Here is a 26,005-nt window from a genome sequence, read left to right as displayed (position 1 = left end):
GATTGCCATACGCGTTTTGAACTAGAGGCTAAACCAGACTTTGACCACGAGGTTAGCTGATACTCGTACCCTTGCATGTTGTACTTCAACGCTGTTGCGCTGGGGTAATGTGGTAAGCCTATTTGCATTAAATCATGTAATACGTCTGTATATAGTGTCTGTAAAGCACTTCATTGACTACTGGCATGATAATGAACAAACTTCAGTTGTAACTGAGCGCATGGAATGGCACAATTACAGCTCTGTGGGCAGAGGTTTGCAGAGACCAAGTCCCTTCTCACCACTTCTGGTGTCTTACTTGCGAAGATGGCAGCATTTTAGAGTCCTCAATTGTCCTTAACTGTCAAATCCAATTACCAGATAATGTCAATGAAGATAAGGCTGCTGCAGGGTTACACTTTGTGTTTCTGTAAATGCTGTTACAAAGCCGTGCTCCCCAAAAGTAAGAATCCAGGTTCACAGTGAGTGTCTACAGAGGGCTGACTTACATGCTGAGGAGCTTTACTATCATCTGTTCCACGTGGTAAGGAAGAAAGGTTCAGCTTCTTCTCTAATATGGCTTTAATGGTGTAACTCTCAGTCCTGTTAAGCAAACTGTGCTGGTAGAGCAGGACTGAAAGCTTCAATCATATCAGAGCAAATTGTTTTATTCTTAGTTTGGGTGATGGAAATATCTGTGCATGGACTTGCTAGATCTGTATCTTGTTAAGTGAATAGGTGCGTTTACATTGACTTAGTCTTACTTCATTAGCTTGATTTGCAGTTCTTGTTGTAGCTTAACAGCTGCAGAAATGGAAAGTTACTTCTTTTCTTAGCTACCACCAATTGAAGCTGGGTTTTGATCCTTAGAGGCCCCTTCCAACTCAAATGATTCTATGATTCTGTGGTTCAGCTGTATGCCTTAATTACATTCAAACTGTAGTGTCACATCAGTATGCTGTGGCTGCCGTACAATTCCATGTCTCCAAAGCAATATTGGAGTATACCCTGAGGTGCCCCGAGCTGTGTTGGGAGGCGCACTTAGAGTTATCAGCTGCATCCGACTTTTAAACTGAGAACTTCTCAAAGCGGTTTTTGGAGCTGTTCCGGATGTTTCCGATGGGCACGTTGCAGGCTGTAGGCTGCTATGCAGACCAGAAAAATGACTTTTCTCCAGCTCCAGCAGTGCTGTTACAGCTGGGATTTAGCCTTCCAGCTCAGGGTACCAGGCTCTGGGTTTCCTCTGGACTTCATAGTGGGTGCAGAATCATAGTTGGTACATTTGTAAAGGTGGTTCTGTGTTAATGACTGCCTGCTTTTGGTGCAAAAGGAGCATTATCTGCCTAAGCAAATCAACAGATTTCTCAGCAAGGCTGATGTTGTACCATTAAATCACTTCCATTTCTGTTTGGATAAGTGCCAGTCCTGCCATTGTCCTGACTGAAAGCCGCCTTGCAGCACCCATCGGTACAGCGCAGTGTGTGGCAGGCAGACCTTTCAGACAGCACAGAGCATTGTGTGACTGCAGCTTCAGAGACTTGAGCAAACTGGTCAGAGCTACAGATAGTTATCGGTGTCTTTTAATCCTTAAGATCTGTCCTGCATACAGGGAAACATCACTTGTGTGCTGGAATGTGAGTCCGTACGGTTACTGGAAAAGCCAAGTATTAGTGCCAGTACCATCTCTTCCTTGTCTGTGTCAGTGACAAGGCTGGAGTGTACAGCCACACACAATTACCAAAGCTTTCCTAATGGAGTCACAAGTGACAGCCCGTGGGTTGGTGCTGTTGTTGTAGGCACATGAATATCCACCAGGTACTGGTACGCAGTGACAGACACCTCCCGTATTTAAAAGCTTTGTGTTAGATGCTGCTTTGGTGTGCAGAACTCACACACCATTAAAATCAAGGGTTTGGGGTTGGGGTTTTTTTGTTTGTTTTTGTTTTTCTTGTTTAAGCTCTATTTAAATTAATCATATTGTCATTCTGAAAGAAATGCGTAAGCAGGGTGACTAAACCTGGTGCCTTCTGTAGCCAGGCCTGAGCTTTGGGATGTGTATGGGACACCATAAGGAAGGGGCTGTGACTTGCACTGCTGTGTGCCACAGCATCTCCGAGCTGCTGAGAAGCAGCCTTACGTGAGAGCCAGGTGTCACCCACAGCCACGTGGGTGTGGGGGCAGAACTGCCACCAACCTGGCTTCCAGATCAATACTCTTGGTCAGAAACAAAGGAACTCCTCTCTCTTTTTATTTTCCCCACTCGGCCTTCCTAACTGGCATCACTTAAATCCTGCTGGTTGGTGGCCACTGAAAGCTCCTAAGGAGGGTGTGAACCAGCCTGCAGTTGTGTGCCCAGCCTTGTGCAGCATCCTGGAGCAGCAGTGAGGAGCTGGGCTGTGTGGGGTGCAGCTCTGGGGCTGCACAGGGCCCCGTGTGGGTTTGGTCTATCAGTGGGTACAGTGCTCTGGGGGCAGACGGGACATGCTCCAAAGGAGCAGTGCTGGCAGCCTCACTTAGGCTAAACCTTTAGGTTTTTGTGAACTTACTTCACGTTAAGGGGAGAGGAGCTGGATTAAAATACATGAAAATTGTATCTCGTGGTTCAGTTCTTACTCTGAGTCCAGTGATGAGGGCTGGAGGTCAGGGTCCGCTGTCGGAACATATAAGGATGCTTCACTCCAAAGTGGATATTCCCAGGAAACACTTCAGAGGTTTCCACGTCCCTCACTTACCGCAGCCCATCCTCTTCCTCAAAGCCTATTTCACGTGGGTATAAAAACGAGGGTTATGTTTAGATTGCTGAGCAGGCGTTAGGCTGGCAGCTCGCAGTGCTGGTTTCCCATACGTACCAGCTTACAGCTCGGTGTCGGCTCTCGAATGCGGCGGTTCCTTAAAGCCTTGCCTGTCATCTCAGCCCTCCCACAGTCACACGATGGAGAATCACTGTAAATACTTGGAGGAGGCGTAGAGCAGCCGGAGCGTAGACTTTGTTTTCATGAAGCTATGGATACAAATTTGTATATTTCTCTTGTACATTTTTACGTAGCCATTAAATTCTCTATTTAATCTATCGGTTTCTCACTGTAAATGTTTTTACTCAGTTGAATGCCGGGCACAGTTTGTAACGTATGTATGTACACAAAGGTGTTTTTTTCTATCCGCGTTGACTTTTTTGCACATTTTTGGAGCTATTTAATTTGTACACTGATTTACTACTCGGAACGGTTGGCGACGGGTGTGTGTGTGTGTGTGTGTGTGTGTGTGTGTGTGTGTGTGTGTGCGTGTGCAATGTACTACTGCTGGGTGCCTGGGGTTGTGTTGGCTCGGCAGACGTCATTAAGGCACTGCTGGGTATCAGAGCAGCAGCTTACAGGAGGGCTGCGTGGTGCCCTGGGTGGGCAGCTCATCCCACAGCTGCTGATCCTAAAGGGACAGAACCCCCGTCACTGTGTGTGTGTGTCCCATACGTGTCTGTCTGTACCCCCGTGTCTGTCTGTATCTTGATCTTATTCCACAGTTTAATTTCTACATTTTTACGACCTTGTTTTGTAAGGGCGCTGTTTGGTTAAGGGTAATGAAATCTATAAAAGCTCTGAGAGATGATTTACTAGATAAATATATTTTCAGCTGGCTGATGTTCAGAATATTTTTTTAAGTTTTTGTTTTTAACCATTCGAGATGTATTTGTATTTCCGAGACCGGACCCGAGTTGTACGTAGCGACCAATTAAACACGCTGTAGGGACAACCACGCCCGGCCTCCTGTCTTTTGTGCGAGGCCCGCCCTTCTCTCCCCGCCTTCCCGCTGCGGCGTCGCGCCGCGCGGCGGAAGTGACGCGCAGACTTCCGGCTGCCTCCGCTCGGCCGGGCTCGACGGCCATGGGCAGGAAGGAGCGGGGTGAGCGGGGCCGGGCGGGGAGGGGGCGCCGCGGGGCGGGGGTCGGCGGGCGGCCGTCTGTCTAACGGCGCGGTGTGCCGCAGACAAGAAGAAGTCCAAGAAGCGGCACCACGAGGACGAGGAGGAGGAGGAGGATGACGCTCCCGGCAAGGAGTCGCAGGAGGCCGTGCCGTCGGCGGCGGGGAAGCAGGTGGAGGACAGCGGCGCCAAGCTGGACGAGTACGGCGCCAAGGACTATCGGCTGCAGATGCCGCTGAAGGCCGACAGCGCCTCGCGGCCGCTCTGGGTGGTACGTGAGGGGTGAAACGCGGCGCTCACAGGGCGGCGGCCAACGAGTTGCAGGGAAACGGCTGCAGGGCGGGCCGGGCTTTGACGGGGATTTGTGTAGGGCGAAAAGGACGCCCGTATGTCTGTCTGCTCACCTGTCCGTACAGCTGTCCGGAGCGAGGCCGGCAGTACAGGCATAGTTAGGCGAGGTGGCAGACAGTGACTCGGGGTGTGAATGTGGAAGGCTGTGTCAGCCTGGACGTGTTTGAGCTTTGTTGCCATAGAAGGAACACAGACCAACCCACGTCTGGTCCCATTTAGAAGGTGACTTCTGCCTGTCCCCATGGCTGTGTTGGTTCCTCTCGTCTGTTTGTGCGGTTCTGCTTCAAGCTGTCTGTATCAGAGCGCTCCCTCTGGGCTGGGCAGTACAGTGCCATGTGTTGGATACTTACCCACTGCCCTACATCACGCTGCCTCTCTGGGCTCTTCTTCAATAAAATGCCCGTTTCTCTTGTCCTTGTGTCATTCTTAAGGCAGACGCCTTAAGTTTCATGGCTGAGTGAAACCCAGTGACACGTTGCCACCTGTACAGAGGAGTCCGCATCACAACAGCTGCCTTGTAGGAGAATCCTGATTTGGCGTCTCCTTGTGTTGCTATAGGCTCCTGACGGCCATATTTTCCTGGAAGCCTTTTCTCCAGTTTACAAATACGCGCAGGATTTTTTAGTTGCCATTGCTGAGCCCGTGTGCAGACCGACCCACATCCACGAGTACAAACTGACTGCTTACTCCCTGTACGCTGCCGTCAGTGTGGGCCTGCAGACCAGCGATATCACCGAGTACCTGCAGAAACTGAGCAAGACCGGCGTGCCAGAGGGAATCATTCAGTTCATCAAGGTGAGTCTGTGCTGATGTATTGCAAAGCCATCTGACGCTCTTATCTGCTCTATCTGCATTGCTGCTATTTTTTATATACATTTTCTTTTACTCAATGTTTTACCATCTTACTGTATTCTGTCATTCTGTTGTAAGAGAGCAGAGGCTTTTATCTTACTTTTTCCCCTTCTCTGTTGTATATCTCCATAAATGTTGGTGTGTTCTGAAAATATCTCTTCAAGGTTGTTCCATAAGTGTAACAGCACTGCAAATAAATGAAGATATCTCGTGTTCCTAAAGAAATTAAACTGCACCCAAACCTAGAAATCACTCTGCTGGTTATTCCTAATGACTGCTGCTGTCTTTTTGCAGCTGTGTACGGTCAGCTATGGGAAGGTGAAGCTGGTGCTGAAACGCAACAGGTAAGTTGCTTTTGTCATAGTTGGTGTGAAATAAGTGATCTTCCAAAAACCCTTGAGAGGAGCCCTGCTGGGGGAACGTAGGGGTCCTGGCAGATGGAAAACATAACATGAGCAGCGGCGTGTGTTTGCTGCCTGGAAGCACAGTGATATCCAGGGCTGCAGGAGAAAGGGCTGCATGGATCACGGGTGACCAGCAGGGTGAGGGGGGTGATTGTCCTTGTGAGGCCCCATCAGAAGCATAACATCTGGGTCGAGTCCCCAACGCAGGGATGATGTCAGGCTTTTGAAGAGGGTCCAGAGGAAGGCCACAAAGGTGTCCGCCATGCTGGAGCAGCTCTCCTCCAAAAACAGGCTGAAGGAGCTGGGCTTTTTTAGTCAGGACAAGAGAAGGCTGCGGGGAGACCTCATTACAGCCTTCCAGTGTTTAAAAGGAGATTAATAAACAGAAGATAAATCAACTTTTTACATGAGTAGATAGTAGAAGGACAAGGAGGAAAGGTTTTAAGCTGAAGGAGGGAAGGTGGATGATGTGAAAATACGCGATGCTTTCCAAGTGAGCCTTGTAAAATTTTGGATGGTTGTAATTAGTTTATTTTTCAGTTAGCACCCCCATGGTGGGACACACAGGGGTGCTTCTGGGCTGGCTGTAGATTTAAGCACGCACTGCTTTTTTCTGTAAGTTATTGTCTCAATTAGTTCGTAGAGATGTGGGGTTTTTGTCCTTTTCTTGTAGGTATTTTGTGGAAAGTACCCATCCTGATGTCATTCAGCAGCTTCTGCAAGACCACGTTATTAAAGAGTGTCGCCTGAGAAATGCTGAAGGTGAAGAAACAGAGCTCATTACGGAGACATTCACAAGTAAATCAGCGGTGCGTTTGGCACGTTTTAAAAGGATGGAATTAATATTAGATAAGCTGCTCGGTAGCTTGGAATCGTTACTGTGCGTTAGTCATGTCAGCAGTTGTTTCCATTTTTGTCAGCCGTGCTCTGCCTTGTTAATGAGCCCCATTTCAGTGAGTGTCGGGGGCAGCATCTCTAACAAACCTTTTGGTGAAAGTTCCTCACTGTCTTTTTCAGATTTCCAAGTCCAGTGAAAGTGGCTTTGGTCCATCCACGTCACAAGAAGCGGATGTTCAAAACAAGCCAGATGTCCCAGCTGACTTATATGAGTTTTATGAGCAGATGGACAAAGATGAGGAGGAGGAGGAAGAGACACAGACAGTATCTTTTGAAGTCAAGCAGGCATGAACGCTTTTGTCTCTTAGCATGTGTACCTTTAGGGGATGTGCCCCAGACTCTAATAAGTGTGAGAGATCATGTATAATGGTTCCTTGTTTAAAGTAGGAGGTCACTGGAAGCCAATAATGTTTCTTTCCTTTTGCCTTTCAAAATCTTGGGATATTCCTTCATTCCTTCCCAGTACAGAGCGAGCAGACTGCAGAACGTTCCTTTCTCTGCCCACAGAGTGTAGTGGCTCACAAGCTAGAGAGGTTCCAGAAGCCAAGGGAGGTTCTGTTTGTGCTCAGCTTGATGCTGCTTTGTGCAGGGCTAATGAGAATTCAGTGGAGAGTAAATCTGTTAGTTTCAGAACTTTTCTTCCTCACAATTGATACTTACAGAGGAAGCTCTTGGTGGCTGTTTTCCCAGCTTGAGAAGCCGGAGGTCAGAGCGCAGTCCTGACTTGGCCTTCAGAGCAGTTTTGTAAGGCATGTCTTGTTGCTGCATGGTGATTCTAATGATGCTTTTCTGGGGAAAACAGAAGTAGTAAAAGGAGAACTTTATAATAACCAAAGAAGTACTTGAGAACTAGAAACAACTTCTGGTGATTGAATCAGCCTGTCATTGTGGTGGAATAACTGCACTGTCAGGGTATGATGCTCTTCCCTATTACAAGTGTGCAGCTTTGGTAGGGCTTTCCATGCAGCACACAGGACTTTCTGTGTTTGTTATTGAGCTTTTTTTTGTTGCAGGGCTTCAGAGTGTAGTTCAGTCACTGCCAGCTGAGAAACACATTTCAGATGAATGTGTCTTACACTTCCATCTGTCCAAATAGCTCTCTCTAGTACGGGCTGTTATTTCACATGTTGGAGCAGGTGGGTTGTCACAAAGTTATTGAAATGAGCTTCAACTCTTTCAGACTTAATGAGCATGAAAGTTCAATGTGACTTCATGTAGTACTGCGTAATCAGTAATTGTTAACTGATGGAATAATTCAGATGTGGAGAATTTAGCACCTGAAGCTTTGTCTCCTCCTCAGGAGATGATTGAAGAACTTCAGAAGCGTTGTATCCATTTGGACTACCCCTTGCTGGCAGAATATGATTTCAGAAATGATTCTGTGAATCCTGATATTAATATAGATCTGAAACCTACAGCTGTCCTCAGACCCTATCAAGAGAAAAGCCTGAGGAAGATGTTTGGAAATGGGCGAGCCAGATCTGGTGTTATTGTCTTGCCATGTGGTAAATTACTGCATTGATTTCTTTTTTTTTAAGGGTTTTCTTCCTTAGGGATTTTGTTCTTTATTTGCCTGCAATAAAGTAACGTCCAAATCTGACAGCTGCCTGGGCTTCAGACTGTAATAGGGACTGATCTGGGTACAAGTATGCCAAGTCCTGATGGCTTTTAGCAAGTGGGTGATGAGAGCGATGAGGGAAAGCCCAATTAGTAGCACTGTCAGGTGTTTTGTTTCTCTAGTGACTGAAGAGTTCCTTCGTAGCTGTGATAGATCACCATTAACCTTTTTGTGCCCTCTGAGTCAGCTCTGCTGATCTTCCAGTGAGATGTAGAACTGCTGGCACTGGAATAATTTCATCCTTGGGTGAGAACGGGGAGGTGGAGGAGCTGGGGGTGCAAGCAAGAAGGTTGAGACAACCCATGGGAAGCAGTTAAGGAGGGAGAGAATGGGAGACTGCTTATGGCAGTGCAGGAGATACGGGGGAGGCCTGAAAGAGTGCATAAGGGATGTTGGAGGAAATCTGAAGTGGGATTGGAAAGACAAGGACTTGCTGCATGGTGTAACATACACTGCTTGCAGGGGCAGTATGGGAGATGGCCTCTAGTAGAAGCTTTCTGTAGCCGTCTGGAGTTTATCCCATATTTGAAATGAAGAAAACAGTATGATTGCTTCTAACTGGCAAAAGCAGTGTTTGCAATGATTTTCTTAAGACAGCAGCACGTGGTGGGCAATCCAACTGTTTTTATAGAAGTGGACAGCCAACTTCTTTAAGACTACTGTAGTAAAGAAACAGTGAAGGCTGCCCTTGTGTGATTTCATATTCTCTCACACTACTATTGTCCTTCACTCTTTTTCTATCTATTCCAATGATACCTGTGAGATAAATAATGAATATCACTCCTTCCACAGGTGCTGGCAAGTCTCTAGTTGGAGTGACAGCAGCGTGCACTGTCCGCAAGAGGTGTCTGGTCCTTGGTAATTCTGCAGTGTCTGTAGAGCAGTGGAAAGCGCAGTTCAAGATGTGGTCCACCATTGATGACAGTCAGATATGTCGATTCACCTCTGATGCCAAAGATAAGCCCATTGACTGTTCTATTGCTATCAGCACGTATTCCATGTTGGGACACACGACTAAAAGATCCTGGGAAGCAGAGAGAGTAATGGAGTGGCTTAAAAGTCGAGAGTGGGGCCTTATGATACTCGATGAAGTACATACTATTCCTGGTAAGTAAATGGTGTGCAGATCCTCATGCTGTATGTACTGGTAATGTTGCTTTGCTCTGTAATAGCTTGTGGGGCTATTGACCTTGCTGATGTTTAATCCGGTTGATGAACCCATGGCGCAGGGTTTAGAGACAAACAAGTAAACTGCCATCTTTTTTGTTTCCCCCCAATGTTACAGAGTTTAACTGACCTTTGTTTTTTGTTTTGTTTTTTTGAAATGGTTCTGAAGTTCTGTTGTTCTCTACAGCGGTAGTACAGAATATGAGTGACCTCCTTTTGGGTAGGTTGACAAACTGCTTGAGGGTACCCAAATTAAAGGTGTTTAATTTTGCTGTGGACAAATTTGTTTGTGGATGGTAGCGCTCTCAGTAGGAACGGGACAGGGGTTAATCTGCCACCTTTGGTTTTGAGATGCAATTGTACTGTAGGCTTTGGTGTTACTATTTCTATTCCATTAAATTTGAATAATTGTAGTAGGAACTGTCCAGAAATAGCTGTTGTAGTTGAAGACTGTTGGAAGCAATGATGTGCTACTGGAGTGTCCACGGAGTTTATGATTTATTTATTTTTTAACCTGTAAAATTGCAGTGCTTGTATTCTAAACCCATTCAGGAAAGTAAACAGAAAGTGTGTCTTATGTTTCTCAGCAAAAATGTTCAGACGTGTGCTCACTATTGTACAAGCTCATTGTAAGCTGGGACTGACTGCTACCCTGGTCAGAGAAGATGATAAAATTGTTGATCTGAACTTCCTGATTGGACCAAAGCTCTATGAGGCCAACTGGATGGAGCTGCAGAACAGTGGCTACATTGCTAAAGTCCAGTGTGCTGAGGTGATGTTCTGCTTTTCAGTACTACTGGTGTATATTTAACATGCTTATAGCTTTCTTTAGCGTTTTGTTGTTGTTGTTTGTTTGTTTGTATTTGGAAGGAAGAGCTGTAAGTATTTAACAATATGAGCAGGAGGTACCCTTATGGCTTTTCACTTAGTAGCTCCAGAAGCGCTGTTAGTAGTCAATATGAACATGTTACAATCCTGTAGTGTGACTTCAGCATTGTTTCTCTTTTTGGGGGATGAGATGAAAATCTGATGTCAGATAAGTGGAAACATTTCACCCATGCTAGAAGGTCAGACTGGGTCAGACTGAAGGTCTAACCTAATCCATTGTCTGTGATAGTTTTTAGATCACAGACCAGACTGGAGTGTTAAATAAACTCACATGGATTGTCACAGATGTGAATAGATTATTTGTTAAACTCCATAGCTGGACAGTAGTAATGAAAGAGGCCTTTTTTAATATTGTTTGTTAAATTTGTACTGTGTGATGAATATGGTAGATAGCAGCCACATACAACAGAACAGATGCCCGTAATTTAGATGACAATATGCATGTTGTCATGATATGCCATAGTGTTACTGTGTTTGCATAGACTTCATAATTTCTTCCATTTTCAGTCTCTGTTGTAAAGAAAAATTATCAGTGACTCGATCTGTACAGTACTGAGAGATATGTGTCAGTTCATGATACTGTGCGGGTAAAGCCATTGGGAACCTCTGGGAAGTTCTGTTTTGAAAGATGTAAACTCAGTGTATCTTAAAATAAAGTTGATTCCGTTGTGGATATACAATTTAATTCCCACTGGAATTAAGTGGATAACTGGGATTTACTCTGTGTAAATTGTCTAATTCTAGGTTTGGTGCCCAATGTCACCTGAATTTTACAGAGAATACGTAGCAATCAAAACAAAGAAGCGGATACTGCTGTACACCATGAACCCAAATAAGTTTCGAGCTTGCCAGTTCCTGATTAAGTTTCATGAGCGACGGAATGATAAGATCATTGTTTTTGCTGACAATGTGTTTGCACTGAAGGAGTACGCAATCAGACTTGGGAAGTAAGTGTTGTGTGCTAACGATGATGCTGTTGCTTTTTTCCTTCCTGGAAAATCAACTTGTAATCTTACAGATCTCAGTAACCTCCAGACATTTGTTGTAATACTTCAACTACAATTCTCATATAAGAGGAGTTCAGGAAACTACTCTTTGAATGGATTTTATAGACACTGAAACATTAATTCCACTGTAGAACTGTTTGAAAAGAATCTCTGTTTAGCACTCGGCTCAGGGGGGTTTCATCTGAGTTCCTCCATTTATTGATTTATTATTATCATTGAAAGCCACTTGGCAAAACTAGGGAGCCTTTATCAGTCTTTTCAGAACTATTTCTATAATGGACTGTAGCTTCTCCTGTCTCTGACAGGAATCTTTTCAGATGTGCACTCGGGATCTGTCAGGATCAGCTACCCTAAATGTCTATAACATTTAGGGTATCTAGAGTTGACTGAGGGGTTAACCTCAATGTGTTTGAGTGGCTTGGGAAGGGATGACCAGGGAGAATGTTTGCGAGGATCAAGGCATACAGCAGCTCCTCGGGGAAAAGAAGCACAGAAGCTGGCCTCGTGCTTTCTGCGACAAGCTCAAATAATGTGTTGATTACTGGAAGCTGCGGGGCATTTTGGCTGTATGAGTTCACATCTAGGAATTCTGACAGTACTCAGCACAACTGCAAACAAATCTTTTTTTGCGCTTCCCGAAATTAATGATCGCTTTTCACTCTAGTTTAATGGCCATGTTGTTTTGGCTTAGTGTGCATCACACAGCAGAGCTGGTAGCTCTGGATGGATTCCAACACCCGTGGTCTCTTTCATCATTTCTTAAATCTGTCTGGACAGAGATTAGCTGTAATGATGCCTCTGGAATGTTGCTAGCAGTGTGCAGTGCACTGCAGAACAAGAGCCTTTAACAAAGGCGCACGCCTGAAGGGGTGCTCGCCAAGTAGCCTAACGGTTTGTAAGTATGGAAAATGCTGTAGGAGTACAGCGGGAGAACTATTTAAAGAAATATTAGGTGCTTGTCTTTCACATTCTTGACTCAGTTCTCCTTCCCACTTGATTTGCATGGATCTCCAGTTTATACAGCTGTAAGAGCTAGAGAGAAAGAGGGGTTGCAGCGCTAGATAAAAGAGAACATCTTAACAGGGAAGTTCTCTAATCGTAGTTTGCCATGGATGTGCTCAAGGCTGGCCTTAGGCATAAAAAGGTAGCTGCTAGTTTGGGTGCGGCAGGAATTATTGGTCTGTGTAGGAGGGAGCAGTTCATTGGGTGCTGCAGTAGTAGCCCAGGCTGTGTCAGCCTGGCTGGTTCCACTGCCTGGTTCAAGCATGTGGGGCTGGTGGGCTCACCAGTGGAGGGAAACTGGCATTGCCTGGTGACTGCTGCTGCACCAGCTCCTCCTCTACCCCAGCCCCTTCCCTGGGTTCTAGCAGGGAACAGAACATGCACCTGACAGGAATTATTTTGCCTTTAACGTTTGAGGCCTCGGAACTCAAATTTGTTAAGCCAGTTTTTACTCTGTCCTGAGTCTGCCATCCAGAGTCACATAACTCATGCTTTTTTTTCATTGGTGCTCTTAATATGTTTAAATCACTGTGTAATAAGCTCCCTGCCATGGTATCTTAGTACCTGTTAATAAATGAGAAATAGTGAATTGGTTTAATTTGCGTGTGTTCTGTTTGTTTCAGACCATACATATACGGTCCTACTGCACAAGGAGAAAGAATGCAAATTCTACAAAACTTCAAGCACAATCCAAAAATCAACACGATTTTCATTTCAAAGGTGAGGATGCAGTGTGTTATTGTACTCATCTTCAGAGTGAACCTTATCTGAGAACATGTTATACACGCACATTGGGCATTTGACGTTTTATTATTGCAACTAATAAAGGTGTACTTTGTACAAAGTTGTTGTTAGTGATGCATGGCAGTAAGATGCTGTTCAGACACTGTTTCTATTTTGCAGGTGGGTGACACATCCTTTGATCTACCTGAAGCCAATGTTCTGATCCAGATTTCATCCCATGGCGGATCTCGAAGACAGGAGGCTCAAAGACTGGGGCGAGTACTGAGAGCCAAAAAAGGTGAGGTAGTTCTTGGGCTCTGCTCTTTGGAATACAGTACAGCATTCAGATAATAACTCAACAATTTAGGATACTGAAACATAGACTGAATAAACTGCAGTATCATGAATAAGAAGGTAGTTGTTGGGTTTTCTGTAGTAATATGGATGCCATTTTATCTTTCACTTGCAGCATCTCTTATTTCTTTTCTCCACTTTTTTTTAGCCTGAAATGAATTCTTTCTTAAATACTTCCTTGCATTTTTTCCCCTCCTGTTACAGTAATTTACTATGCCCGAATAGCATTTTTTGCCCCTTTCTGTTTTAAGAACTTACGATCAGCTTGTATCAAATCTGCATAGCTTTAGTAGAAACATTTGGTGTTCCTTTATTTTTTTCCTCCAAACTTGTGAATTTGTATAAACCATGATATACACCGTCTCTAATGCTTGTTTTAGTGTTGTATTAAAGCTGGTTTAAAAACAGTTCAGGTGGAGGCTGTAGAAAAGCTGTAGCACTAACAGGAGCAGCAGTTCTGTCCATGCATAGCGAAGCGTCAGTGGAGTGCTGTAGCATTTATTTCCTACGCAAGGACTGTCAAAATCATGTTTTCATTACCAGGTTGAACAGTTCATCAGGTTTTTGCTGTTCTTCCCCTCATCCTCCAGTATACTTGTAGAAGATAAGTAAACTGTAAACTGAAAAGCTATTTGTCACTCTAGCCTGGGATATCTGTGGAGCTGCAGTGTCACTGTAGCATTGGTGACTGTGAGCTTTGCTTTTACGGTATGTCTGGACTCAGAGTGTGGAGATCGCTTAGGAAAAAAAGCTGTCTGGTTGTACTGGTGTTTTTTTTGTGTGATGGATAAGTATGTGAGTAGGATTGGAACTTATTGTGGGGTCAGGGTTTTACGAACTGCTTCATTGGTTATTTGAAATCTTACTGATCACTCCTGTCTGTGTCTCAGTTTGAAGAATGTAGTCGAGTGCTATTGGGATGCTTCTGTCACTTTTTCTTTTGACGTTTCTATTAGTCTTGAACTAAGGTGAATTGTTCTTCGGCAGAATTTGCTGATTGACTCGATTAACTGAATGTTTCCTATAAGACGCTGACATGAGACTGTTCTACTCACTGAAAAATAGGAGATGTTTAATCTACTCCAATCCCATTTATATCTTCTTGAGACAAATTATAACGTAGCTCAAAGTGAAATGGTTCTACTTCAAGTGTTCTCCTGTGTTAAGGTAGTAAGAAGATTAAAAACTGGTTTATGTGGCAGGCTGCTGGTGCTTAGTTTAGATAGAACGAGTATTCCCTAGGAAATGGTCATATTTCAGAGGTAATTATTGATAACTGTCAGGTGGAGAATAAAATGGCAGCATTTCAGTTCTGCGTTTGGCTGTTGGGAAGATGACTGATGAAAACAGAATTTGGGGTTCCCTTTCTCCCTCCTGTTCTCATCTGATGGAAAGTCTCTTTACTGTCCTCATACAGGATTGCTGCTGTTTCCTGTAATTTTCTTCCTACCAAAGCACACTCTGTGGTTCTGTCTTGGTGTAGTTCAGCAAAGGCCATTTTAAACAGCAAAGCTTATTTTCTGTGCAGTTTATACTTCTTGTGGCTGAAGTTTTGTTTGAAAATGCATACAAAGCCCGTGTTAGTGAATGAACAGTGTTAGTGAGACCTTGGGTTTTGCAAGAGAACCCAACGTTATTCGAGAGTAGATAAGATAACTAAAAGGTTGGTGAGCTTATTTGTTTGTTTGATTGGTTTGGTTGCTTGTTTTTTGTTGTTAAAGAAAATTAAATGCACAGACTGGTTTATCCTTTTATCCCCATTTTAACACAAGAAGATTGCTAACTTTAGTTTACACTGATAAATTCCCATTGCAATTTCTGTTTATTTTTTTTGACATCTATTGCTATCTTTGTTCTTGACTTCTTACCATTTGTCAGCAAACTGTTACGGAAGTGATTTTTTTCTTGTAATTTGTTTTGCCTGGTTAAGTAGCGGGTTCTTCTCAGGGTACCAGCATAACTGGGTTAGTCTAAATTTCCTTTTCCGTCTCCCTTAAACCTATGCTCAAGTTATTATGAACAAGAGTAGGAATTTCAATGTGGTGTGCTTTGTCACTCGGTTTATGTTAGGTCTGGATGCAGCTTGTATTTAAGATAAACTTTACAAATTGATTTTGTGGAGATAATTCTTATTTGAACACCTATTTTTACAATTTAATCCTCCTCTTTGTTGTGGTGATGTAAATGGAACTAATTGTTTGGTGGCTTTGTCTCCTAGGCATGGTTGCAGAGGAATACAATGCCTTTTTTTATTCTCTTGTATCCCAAGACACGCAGGAAATGGCATATTCAACAAAGCGACAACGGTTTCTCGTGGATCAAGGCTATAGCTTCAAGGTAATTCTTCCCTTCCAATGATTAAACTGTGACCTATGGATGTAACTTTAATTCTTTCGTTTTATGGCTATGTCAGATACTTGAGAATTACGGTTGTGAAATGTATCGATGAAGGTTTTTTCTTGGAGGCCAAGATTTTTCCAGCATTATTCTGTTAACTGTATTACTGTGAGGGTAGATACAAGTAGTTCAGTGCAACTTTTAGGAAAGTAAGTATTCTGTAAATGCAGATCCAAAAGTAATGCCTCCTGTTTTATCATGCTGGTTCACAACATCAGAGGTGGGTGCTGGTGGTGTGGCAGTAAAGGCTGATTCTTCCCACCAATATGCCATTACATATTGTTGCTGTGTGACAGATGGCAGCAGGGGGGCAGTCTGACAAAATGGTATCTGACATGGAAGTGCACACGAAGCAAAGGTGTGGAATTGAATTCCTCCATGCAGAAAAAATGGCACCCACTGACGTACACTGAAGCTTGATGAACACTTATGGAGACCAAACAGTGGATGTGAGCACAGTGAGGTGGTGGGTGGTGCGTTTCAGCGGTGGTGACAGTGACGTGAAAGACAAACGTTGTTCCAGATGGCCATGCACAGCAGTCACACCACAAATTGCACAAGGTGAAAGAGCAAGCAGCCTCTACTAGACTGCACTTGAACCTAGCTGCTGAAGATCATTAGAGGCATACATACATTTTGAGGCATCTCTGTGGGTAAAACCTGTATGAACTGCAGGTACTCTGAACTAAACTGCTCTGTTATCAGTTGAAGAGGTCTTTGCATCAAAACAGACATGTCATAGGCTTTGCATGTGAAAGCCTCATTTTGCTTTGTAGTGTGAATGTACCTTGACAAAATTGCACATCAGTCAGCTGCAGGTAGTTACAAAAAATGAGTCTATGTGGCTATAGCCAAGAAAATTAGAGAAATCCCTCTGCTTTTGTTTGAATGTAAGTCTCAGATTGTAGAACTAAGTAAGAGGTTAAAATAGAGGGGTTTTATTTTGCAAGGAAGACCTAGTCCTGGGAGTTCAGACTTCAAGGGAATAAAAGTAGTGCAAATGGCAGCTGAGTGTCTGGAGCAAAATTTTAGCTGACCAGTGCTGGAATGTTCTTTGTTTGAAGATTAGTAACAAAATGTTAGATTGTCTGTTTTCTTCTGTTTGCTGAACTTTAAGCTTTTAGTCATAGCTGGCATTGAACAACAATGGGGTTGGAAGAAACTTGAACAAACCATCTAATGTTTCTTCATTACAAGCCAGAATCAACTGTGTATGTCATTCCCAGCAGATGTTTGCCTTCGTGACTCTACTTCATCTTTAGGCAATTATTTCAGTGCTGATATCCTTTCCTTTAGAATTTTTATTCCTGATGCCTAATACGACTAAAAAATTGGTATTCTCTTAAAAAGGTAAAAGTAGGCATTTTTCTTCTAGGCCTTCCTTCTTTTCATCTATCAGTAGCTCATTTCTCTGTCTTTCAGCAAAAGGGAATTAGAATAATTGTTTGTTACATCACACGTTTTGTCTTTGTTTCTTTTATACAGCCTTGTCAGCACTATTTGCTGCTTGGAGTCTTAATTAATTAGGAGTTGTTTGGTTAGCTAGCCAAAGTTTAGTTCCTGTACTGTATTGGTTTTTTGAGGTTGACTGCAGGATATATTGAATTTTAAACCAACAGGAGAAGAACTTATTGTGTCAAAGAATCCGATTACTTTAAACTTGGCATCTGTTCAGCAGCTTAAAAAAATTTGCTATGCGGTGGAAATTCTTTCTGTTTTATGAAATACGCTAGCACTGTTTAGTAACAACCGTAAACATGCTAATGCAGTTCTTCCTGTGGTTCCATTTTGTTTTTGAGGTGATTGCAGCACATGTACTTCATAAACAACAAGAGGAATCCCATAGTTCATTTGTTCGTGTAGCAGGACAGGTTGCTTCTCTGAATAGATTCTTGAAACTACACATTTCTTAGAGAATTGCGTTTTTTTCAATTTAGAAATGGCCATTGACAACCGTGATACTGCTGACAGTTTGTTGCAGGTTGTTGTGCAGTCTCTTAACAATTAATTGTGAATATTCCTAAATGTGTATGTTAAAATTCTTGCTGTCTGGAAAGCTAATTGATTATTTTTATGAAATACAAAGTACTTTTGCATGTTTATACTCTATACCAGATAAAGTACAAGTTCTTAAACTGGACAAAACCTGAAGCTACAGCATGAAGTCAGCCTTCCAGTAAGGTTCCTGGTCAAACTGGCATGGAATGACAGTGTTTGGCGTACGTTCTTTGTCTAGAGATACTGCATTTCCAGACAGAATGTAACAGCAGACTGTGGGGTGGAGGATACACTTGCACAGGCACCATAACTAATAACAGTTCACAAACCTCTGCTTTTCACTGTGCTTTGCTTCTTAGGTAATAACAAAGCTTGCAGGCATGGAAGAAGAAGAACTTTCATTTTCATCCAAAGAAGAACAGCAGCAACTTCTTCAGAAAGTACTACAGGCATCCGACCTAGATGCTGAGGAGGAGGTAGTTGCTGGAGAGTACGGTTCAAAGTCAGTTCAGGTAATGAAAAATACTTTGAAAAGAAAGACCATAAATGCAGTAGAATAGGACCATTTCACTTCAATTCTAAATGTGATGCCACCACTGATGCCACTGATAAAATACTGGAAAACTGATCTTTTTTTAAGTTGTGTTAGCACTTGATTAATTAATTCACTGATTCCCACATACCCAAAGGGCAGAAATTAAAAGGCCACTTTACATTGATAGGCAGTTACTTTCTTAGTAGAAATTCTCCTTTAAGGAAAATAAAAACGAACTTGGAAGGCTTTTTGGTCTGAAGGTCTGTAGACGAGAGCTGAGCTGTCTAATCATACACTGTAAGCATAAGTTTTTTTTTCTCTCCATACTTACAGATGTCACGTCGTACAGGCACAATGAGCTCTATGTCAGGAGCAGATGATGCAGTTTATATGGAATATCACTCATCTCGGAGTAAGGCATCTTCAAATAAGCACATCCACCCACTGTTTAAGCGCTTCCGGAAGTGATGTCCTTCATGTGTGCGTTCAATAAAAACTGTCCATTTATGTACCTCTTTCCACAACTAAAAATGTGGATTTGAAATTTATGGCAGGTCCTCTAAAAGATCTTTGTGTGCATCCGTATAGCCACGTTCTTGCTTAGCAACATTTATGTTCTCGTGATTGAATGTGAAAGAAGCTAAAGAACTAAATCTCATCATGGAGATATATATTATCCAGTGACTGGATCCTGGCTGTACCTGTCTGGTTTTCAGCATGAACAGATCTTATTTTTATTGGCTGAAGACTCTTTTTCAGGTGAATTCTGAGAAGGTTTTGTATATAAAGTTTGTACTGATGTTAGAAATATTTATCTGATTACTGTCTACTTAGCAAAACACTGATGTTTAAATTGCTTAAACAAAAGTTGTTGAGTCTTGTTAGGAGCACTTTACATAGTAATGTTTTTAAACTGGGACTAGTTGATAACCATGTCTTAACTTGTTTTAAAATCCTAACAAATTGGTTGAAATATTTCAAAGTTCCAAGATGAAGAGAAAGTAAACTAGAGGAAAGCATTAGTAAGTACAAATGAACTGTGCTCCATTTCTCTTATTTTTGTTGCTACTGTTGAGAAGTTTCTGAAATAAAAGCTATTTCCCTTGTTCTTTATGTTCTGTTTATTAGTTACATAATAAAACCGTAACTGCTAAACAGTGCAGTGTCACTGTAGAAGTTACTGTTGGATCAAAGAGTGTTTTGACTTGCCAGTGACAAGGAGGAAGATGCATGAAGGAGGTAAATACAGTAACTTTCTAGAAAACATGAGGCGAGGTAAGAGGAGCTTCTGGTAAAGAGCACTCTTAAACAAACAGAAACCTTCAATTTAATATTGTAGCAGTTAATGGTTAGAACAGCGATGCAGTATTCTGCAAATCTTGGCTATGATGTCTAGTGATCTTACTCTAAATAATGGTCTATGTGGGATGCAGTACTTCCAGCATTATGCAAAGAAAAATAATTGTAAGATGTAGAATCCATGTTCCAGTAATGGCGTGTTGGTGTTCAGTTCAGATCAGTAATTTGATAGAATTACTGCAGTAGTTACTTCATACAGATGATTGTGGCTGCAAGCGGCAAACAGATGTGCAGTTACTCAGTATAGAACAGTTGCTGTCTTGTATCTACACTGTAATATACTCACTCAATTCTGCTTTCCAGACAGGAATCTATTGCTAAGAAAAAACTACCTGTTCCTCACTAACTGCATGTGTTAGCAATTCTCTAAGGCATGACTCCAAATGCAATGGGCACAACATGCTGATCCAGAATTAGTCTGCAATGCCAGTTTTGTAGGAAATGAAGCTCTCTTCTTCAGCTACAGAACTCAGCACTGAATTTTGTCACACGGGTATGTATTTGAAGCAGTATGGGAGGCTGCAAGCACGATGTGTCACATTAACTGCACAGTATGTGTGGTGGGCTCACACTGCCTTGTGGCCTGAATCCCAAGAATCTGGGCCCTTGCTCTCTAAAGCTGTAGTCAGGCACTCACATTCTTTATCAGATGCTTGCTGGCCAGTGCTTTTATTGTGCAGATGGACTGTGAGATTGCGTGTTACACAAACTGTAGAAACAACATATCTGAGACCTTTGAGCTTGTCTTGAGGAAGCATGTGAAGGAACCCTTTTTTTCTGCCATTACACTTCTGAGTACGTACCCTTCCAAGATGCTGTCTATATCCCCGTAGGAGTATTCTGGTGTAACACTGCATTGTTTAGCAGCAACCAACAAAGTACAATGCAGTTCATGGATCCTGATAAACCATTGACACCTGAAAATGATATAGCTTGATGATATCCTGAATTCTCCTTAAGTGGGAGGCAAAAATAACATGAATTTGTATAGCAAAACTGTTTCCAGACTGAGCGGTGGCAGAAGCAGGTGAACTTTAGGGTAAGTATGTTACTTCTTGGAAGTCAGTGAATAGATGTGCAATTTCTTTGGACGTAATTCAAGATACTCTGTTCCTGGTCACCTCCTTAGCTGGGCTGAATTCCGTACTGAAAAAACTTGCACTTTCTAATTTCTTCATGGAATTGTTATTTATTGTCTTTGTGGTTTTGACAGTCTGCAGTACTGAAATTCATGTTTGAGTTCATCCCCATGGCAAGTCAGCAAGTGTCTGTGAAAGGATTAATGCTTGAAGAGTACTGCTGTTCATTAAAATGACTTACAAGACTATAAGGGCACAGTGACATTGGTGTTACACTTTCCAACAGCATTTCAGCTCTGCAAAGTACTGAAATAGATGCAGTTTCTATTTCTCTGTGGTTTCCTGTGCCCTCGTGATGCTCACAGTTTTTAGCGGTACCTTTTTACAACCCATTGAGGAACTTAAAAATGGGAACACTATTAGACAGGATAAGGATCTATACCTGCTACAAGAAATCTACAAGTAGAGCTGAATCATTTATTGCAGTTGATTTATGTTTTTTTATTTAAGCATTAAATAGTAAATAATACACAGTGCTGTCAGACGCTGGGGCAGGTTAGATTGCTTGGATCTGTGTGCTCTTTTATCCAAATTTGATTGAGATTTTAAGTTACCATATGGTAGATAAACCAAAGACAGAGAAGTGGTTTTCATTTGTCTCTTAAACTAAAAGCTGCTTCATGAGTAAATTACCTATAAGCTCCATTGTCGTGCTTTGTGAAGTTCAAATTTGTCCTTTTCTCAGGAAAAAAATAATGGGAATTTGGAAAGAATTTAGAATTCCAAATAAATGATTTCACAACTTGAAAAGGTCTTTCAAAATATGCATTTAAGAGCAGTCAGAAGGAGCAAAAACCGTGACTACTGGCATGGCTTTGTCTGTGAAAAGATGTTTCAGTTTGCACTGAAATTTTTTTGCTGAAATTTCTGACATTTCAGTGCTTCAGCTATTCTTCCTTTTGACATTTCTGAAGATCCTCTCTTTATTGTGTTAGTCGAAGGTGTTACTTGGGCCAAGTTAAATCCCTTTTGCTTCCATAGATGCATTTAGATGCATTAGGTATTTGAACACTGGAATGTTTTATATGTAGTACAACATTTATGATACTGTGCAAATAATTACAAGCCAGACATAGCCAAGGCTATTGAAAAATGAAAATAATTCTGAGAAAACAGAATTCCTGCTAAGATGATAATGTAACCATTGTCCGAATAGCAAAGCTATTAGGACACAAAGAAAGCTTCAGATGAACTTTGTCAGAGTTCATGCAAAGAGGAAGGCAAGTTTAAATTGGATTTAGAAATAACTTAGTGAAGGTAACAAAGTACAGTTAAATATGACCCCACTAGGGGGTCTAGACTGAGAGAACAGTGTGACTGCGGATTTCCAGGCAAGCTGTCCTCCAATAATAATACACAATCTTAAATTGTCAATAGGTTTAGTTTATACTGTGATACCATTACATACTGAAAGTTAACTAAAATCGAAGCACTTTTACTGTGGAAGAGGCATGTGCTCCAACTGGTTTGAAATAAAAGATGTCCAAACTGACTAGTTACATAAAACAACTTTTCAAAATCAGCAGACTGACAGACTAGCACAAAAGTCATCACTTAAATCTGAAGAACTGTATATTCAGGTTTCTGTTGAGTCTGATGAATTCATGTGCTGGGAGATTGTAGAGTAGGAGAAAATGTTTATCTTCCAAGTCACATAAATGTGTTTTGGTTGGCTAGAGCTGACAGCATAACTTCTCCTTTACGGTTCAGTGGGCTTACGCGGATTGGAACGAACAAGTTTTATGTTACTGCAGCTACATTCACCATTTTTTGTGGGAATTCCTTGTTTCTCTGACACCACTGGAAACAAACGTGACTGTATTTCTAAGGAAAAGGGGACCAGACAATGCACATCCTTCCACAAGCCTAGCTTTTACCCTAGATCATGTGAAATGTGCTGCTGTTCTCCCAAATGTAGGTAAGTTTCATTTTTACACTCTTCCTTTATCTTTTTCTAGTCTGCTCTAGGAGACTTATTGCAGCTTTGTCTGTCTCTTGGAGCATAACTCTGGGTTTTACTGCTTATGTTGATTATTTAACATGCTGTAGTTGGTCATTCTGATCTCCATCTTGGATTCTGCTGTAGTAAGGATGCAAAGTATGGTGGTAAAGCAGCAAACAGTGATGCATGCATTAATAACTCTTATTGTGTGGTTCTGTTTGACTTTCAAATTATTATCTGGCACAGCAAAGAGAAGAAAATAGCGTAATTACACATTCAGTGCTGTGGTAGCCCACACAATCACTCACATTCATAAGTATTCCATTCCTGGTTTTCACTGTTTAACCATGGAATAATTTGGCTATTAAAATTCCAAGTATTATTTTTCAATAGTTTAGCTAGGAAAACTAAACTGTATCCATATTGATAGATTACCATAGTAATTATGTACCATATACCATAGCATTATCGATAATTATTGATGACCAGGGGAGGTTCAGGTTGGATATCAGGAGAAGGTTCTTCACTGACAGCATGGTCAGACACAGAAGTGGTCACTGCACCAAGCTTACTGGAGTTCAAGAAGCATCCCAACAATGCTGTCAGACATGTGGTCTGATTTTTGGGTGGTCCTGTGGAGCCAGGAGTTGGAATCAGTGATCCTTATGGGACTCTTTGGACTCAGGATATTCTATGATTACTATGTAGTGTTTTTGTATAATAGCATTATTATAAAAGTCTATCTGAACTTGGATTTACTAGCAACTCTTCATTTCTACTCCATCTAACAAACCTCCTACAAATATCTATCACGTTCCAAACATATTTATAAGATGATATTATGACTGGGGTTTTTTGATAGATTACTTTGTGACCCTTCTGTTATTTGTTATTACAAGCTACAGTGTGCAGACCTCTTAGGCTTACTGGTAGTAGGTTTTTGCTGTCACAAGACTTTAGAGCTACTGGCTACCTTGTGCACCGAGTAAAAATTATATTACTGTGGTTGTCAGTCAACTCACGTGCCTGAAAGCCCATTTTACAGATATGTGGCACTGCATTGTTAATTCTCCTTTAAATTCCTCTTCTGTTACCAAGAAAGTTGACAATTTTAGTCATCATTGCTATTTTGTACTTTCTCCATTAATTTGTATTATGCTCAACTGTTGCCTCTAAGCAAATTCTTCAGTATTTTTATCTGGAGAGAAATGGGTTAAAACGTTAATGGTAACTCCTAATCATTAAAAATACAAGACATTACATTGTTCCTATGCTGGGACTATTGCCACCTCTAGAAATTCCTCTGAGAAAAAATAGGTACTGTTCTGATGAAGTACTCGGAGGACAAAACTCCTGAAACTCTTTTTCAAGCAGGCTGGTTACAAAAACTCTCTTACAATTAATTTTGTGGAGAAGAGGTAATTCATTGTGAAGTGAAGGGTAGGGGGGAGGGAACCAAATGCCCAAATATGGAATTAACTACAAAAATGTACAAGCAGAGAAAGCTAGTGCCAGCTGCAAGACTGAAGGCCTACAGTGTACACTATATCTGAGTTTCTTACTAGCATATGAATAGAAGCAGTTGCTTTTCATGATGGCGTGAGGCTGGTAGGAAATACCATATTAATAGATGTGAGAAGCAGTTTCAGGAGGAGCGTAGGTTATCTCCATCAATCTAGAGATTAGAACTTGAAATCAGTTCTTGAAGCTGGAGTGCTACTGCATAAACTTAAAATTCAAGTTTCTAGTACTGATCCTCATTTATTTTTAAAATTCTAATGTAACCTTCATTATGTGTAGCTATGGAGTTATACCGGTGTTCCTGGCAGAGTGAATTCATGCTGTTTTCATGTTATTTGTTGATTTACAATCTAGGGACATCACTGGTTATTCAGTAGCTTTAAATATCTTGGGTATTCTTCTTAGAACATGGCAAATGTCATCTAGATGATGTGGACTGTCCTCTCCATTCTTTAGGACTACTATCCATCTTCCTGTTCTTTTTAAAACCCGCTACAGGTATCTCTTAGTGCATCTACTGTTTGCTTTAAGAGGTACTCCCTGTTCTGTTTTGTTTTTTCTCTCTTTCGCTGTCTCTAAGCAAGACATGGAATTAGCTTTCACTTGTGAAAGTCATTACGAGTTTATCATCACATCTACCTGATTTTTTTAGTGATTTTTTTTATTATTTTTATTTTTTCCCCCAGAACCATTTATTTCCTAAGTAACTGTGTCTCCCAAACCATCTTCAAGCAAATGTTAAAGAAATAGCATAGCTACGCCAGGTATAAACATAGACAGTTGGGAAACTCCAAAGGTAATCTAGAATGTGAAACACCCAGTCTGTGCCCAACAGATGTGTATCAAATCTTCTCTTCCAAAGTTAGTGGGAGCAATTACATAACCTCGTGAGGTAGCTTGGCAGTCTGAAATGTGTGAGAGAACCCAGAGATATCTGAGGTAGCATTGCTATCTGAAAATCTACCCAGGACATTTGTAGCTGCAAACTAAGCCTATTATTTCTTCTTCTTCTGATATGCATCTTAACAAAAGATGTATACATCTGTGTCATGCTTCTGGCAGTCATCTTTACCACATGAAATAACTCTCCCAACCACATCTATTTATCATTTTTAAAAGCTTCTAATTTTTTATGTTGCTTTTCTCTGGACCTTTTTAAATATATAGAAGCCTATTTTTAGAGACACTAATTTAGCTTAAACAAGTGTGTACTTTATAGAGGCTCTTTATCCTGTGCATTTTGTTCCTGGAACTCTTAATGCTGTGCTTACAAAGACAAATGTCTAATGGGAGGTGGGCTTTCTTTTCAGTGATAAAATCAAGCATGTACACAAATCTTAATTTGTGTGCCCAAATATAAACGTACAAAAAACATAGAGGATATAAGGAAAACAAAGACAAATAACTTTAAAGCTCACTAAACTTAGTCATGACTAAATTGCTGGTAAAGTAAGTTATAGAAATGTGGATCTTGCCTTAAAATTTCCTCTGTCTTCTGGTTTTGCCAGAGCTTCTGATCCATGTGTAACTGAGCTGGATCTCTTGTGCACCTTTTCTGAAGCTAATGAAGTATGTACAGAATATCACTAGTACTTCCGTAAGAATATAGAAATGGGTGTGAAGGTAGAACAAAGGGGTTCAAAACTGTGCAAAACAAGCTGATCTACAGGTTGAAGCTCAAGTTCTGTGTGTGATTATAAACCTGTACAGCTGAATCAAGCAGAAGCTGAGTGAAGGTCGTGCGTGGTTGAAAGGTACTGGATATTTTCTCCTGAAGTTGACATAAAGTACATCGTTTCACAAACTTACCCCTCTGTAACACAAATAACATCCCTGGATATTGTAACTTACAGGAATATAAGTTTGTAGTGTTACTGTGGAAAACCATTGCTGTTTTCTGTGGATGTAGGAATGTTTCCATATATATGTTCTTGGATGAAAAATGGTACTAAGAGAA

General features: G+C 41.6%; 1 protein-coding gene across 1 annotated transcript; it reads left to right on the top strand.

Annotated features, from left to right (window-relative positions):
* Positions 1-3,746: 3,746 nt before the first annotated feature.
* Positions 3,747-19,195, top strand: ERCC3 (ERCC excision repair 3, TFIIH core complex helicase subunit). The gene is made up of 15 exons (XM_072341094.1): positions 3,747-3,876; positions 3,960-4,165; positions 4,804-5,040; positions 5,392-5,441; positions 6,175-6,310; positions 6,519-6,683; positions 7,699-7,903; positions 8,809-9,123; positions 9,771-9,955; positions 10,816-11,018; positions 12,704-12,800; positions 12,984-13,101; positions 15,376-15,494; positions 17,912-18,064; positions 18,421-19,195. Exons 1-15 carry the CDS (start codon positions 3,858-3,860, stop codon positions 18,553-18,555), a joined length of 2,343 nt encoding a protein of 780 aa, XP_072197195.1. The 5' UTR covers positions 3,747-3,857; the 3' UTR covers positions 18,556-19,195.
* The last annotated feature ends 6,810 nt before the right edge of the window (positions 19,196-26,005 follow it).

The sequence above is a fragment of the Excalfactoria chinensis genome, chromosome 7 (assembly GCF_039878825.1).
Source record: "Excalfactoria chinensis isolate bCotChi1 chromosome 7, bCotChi1.hap2, whole genome shotgun sequence".
NCBI lineage: Eukaryota > Metazoa > Chordata > Aves > Galliformes > Phasianidae > Excalfactoria > Excalfactoria chinensis.
The sequence above is the reverse complement of the archived record's forward strand: the minus strand, read 5'-3'. Positions and strand labels throughout refer to the sequence as shown.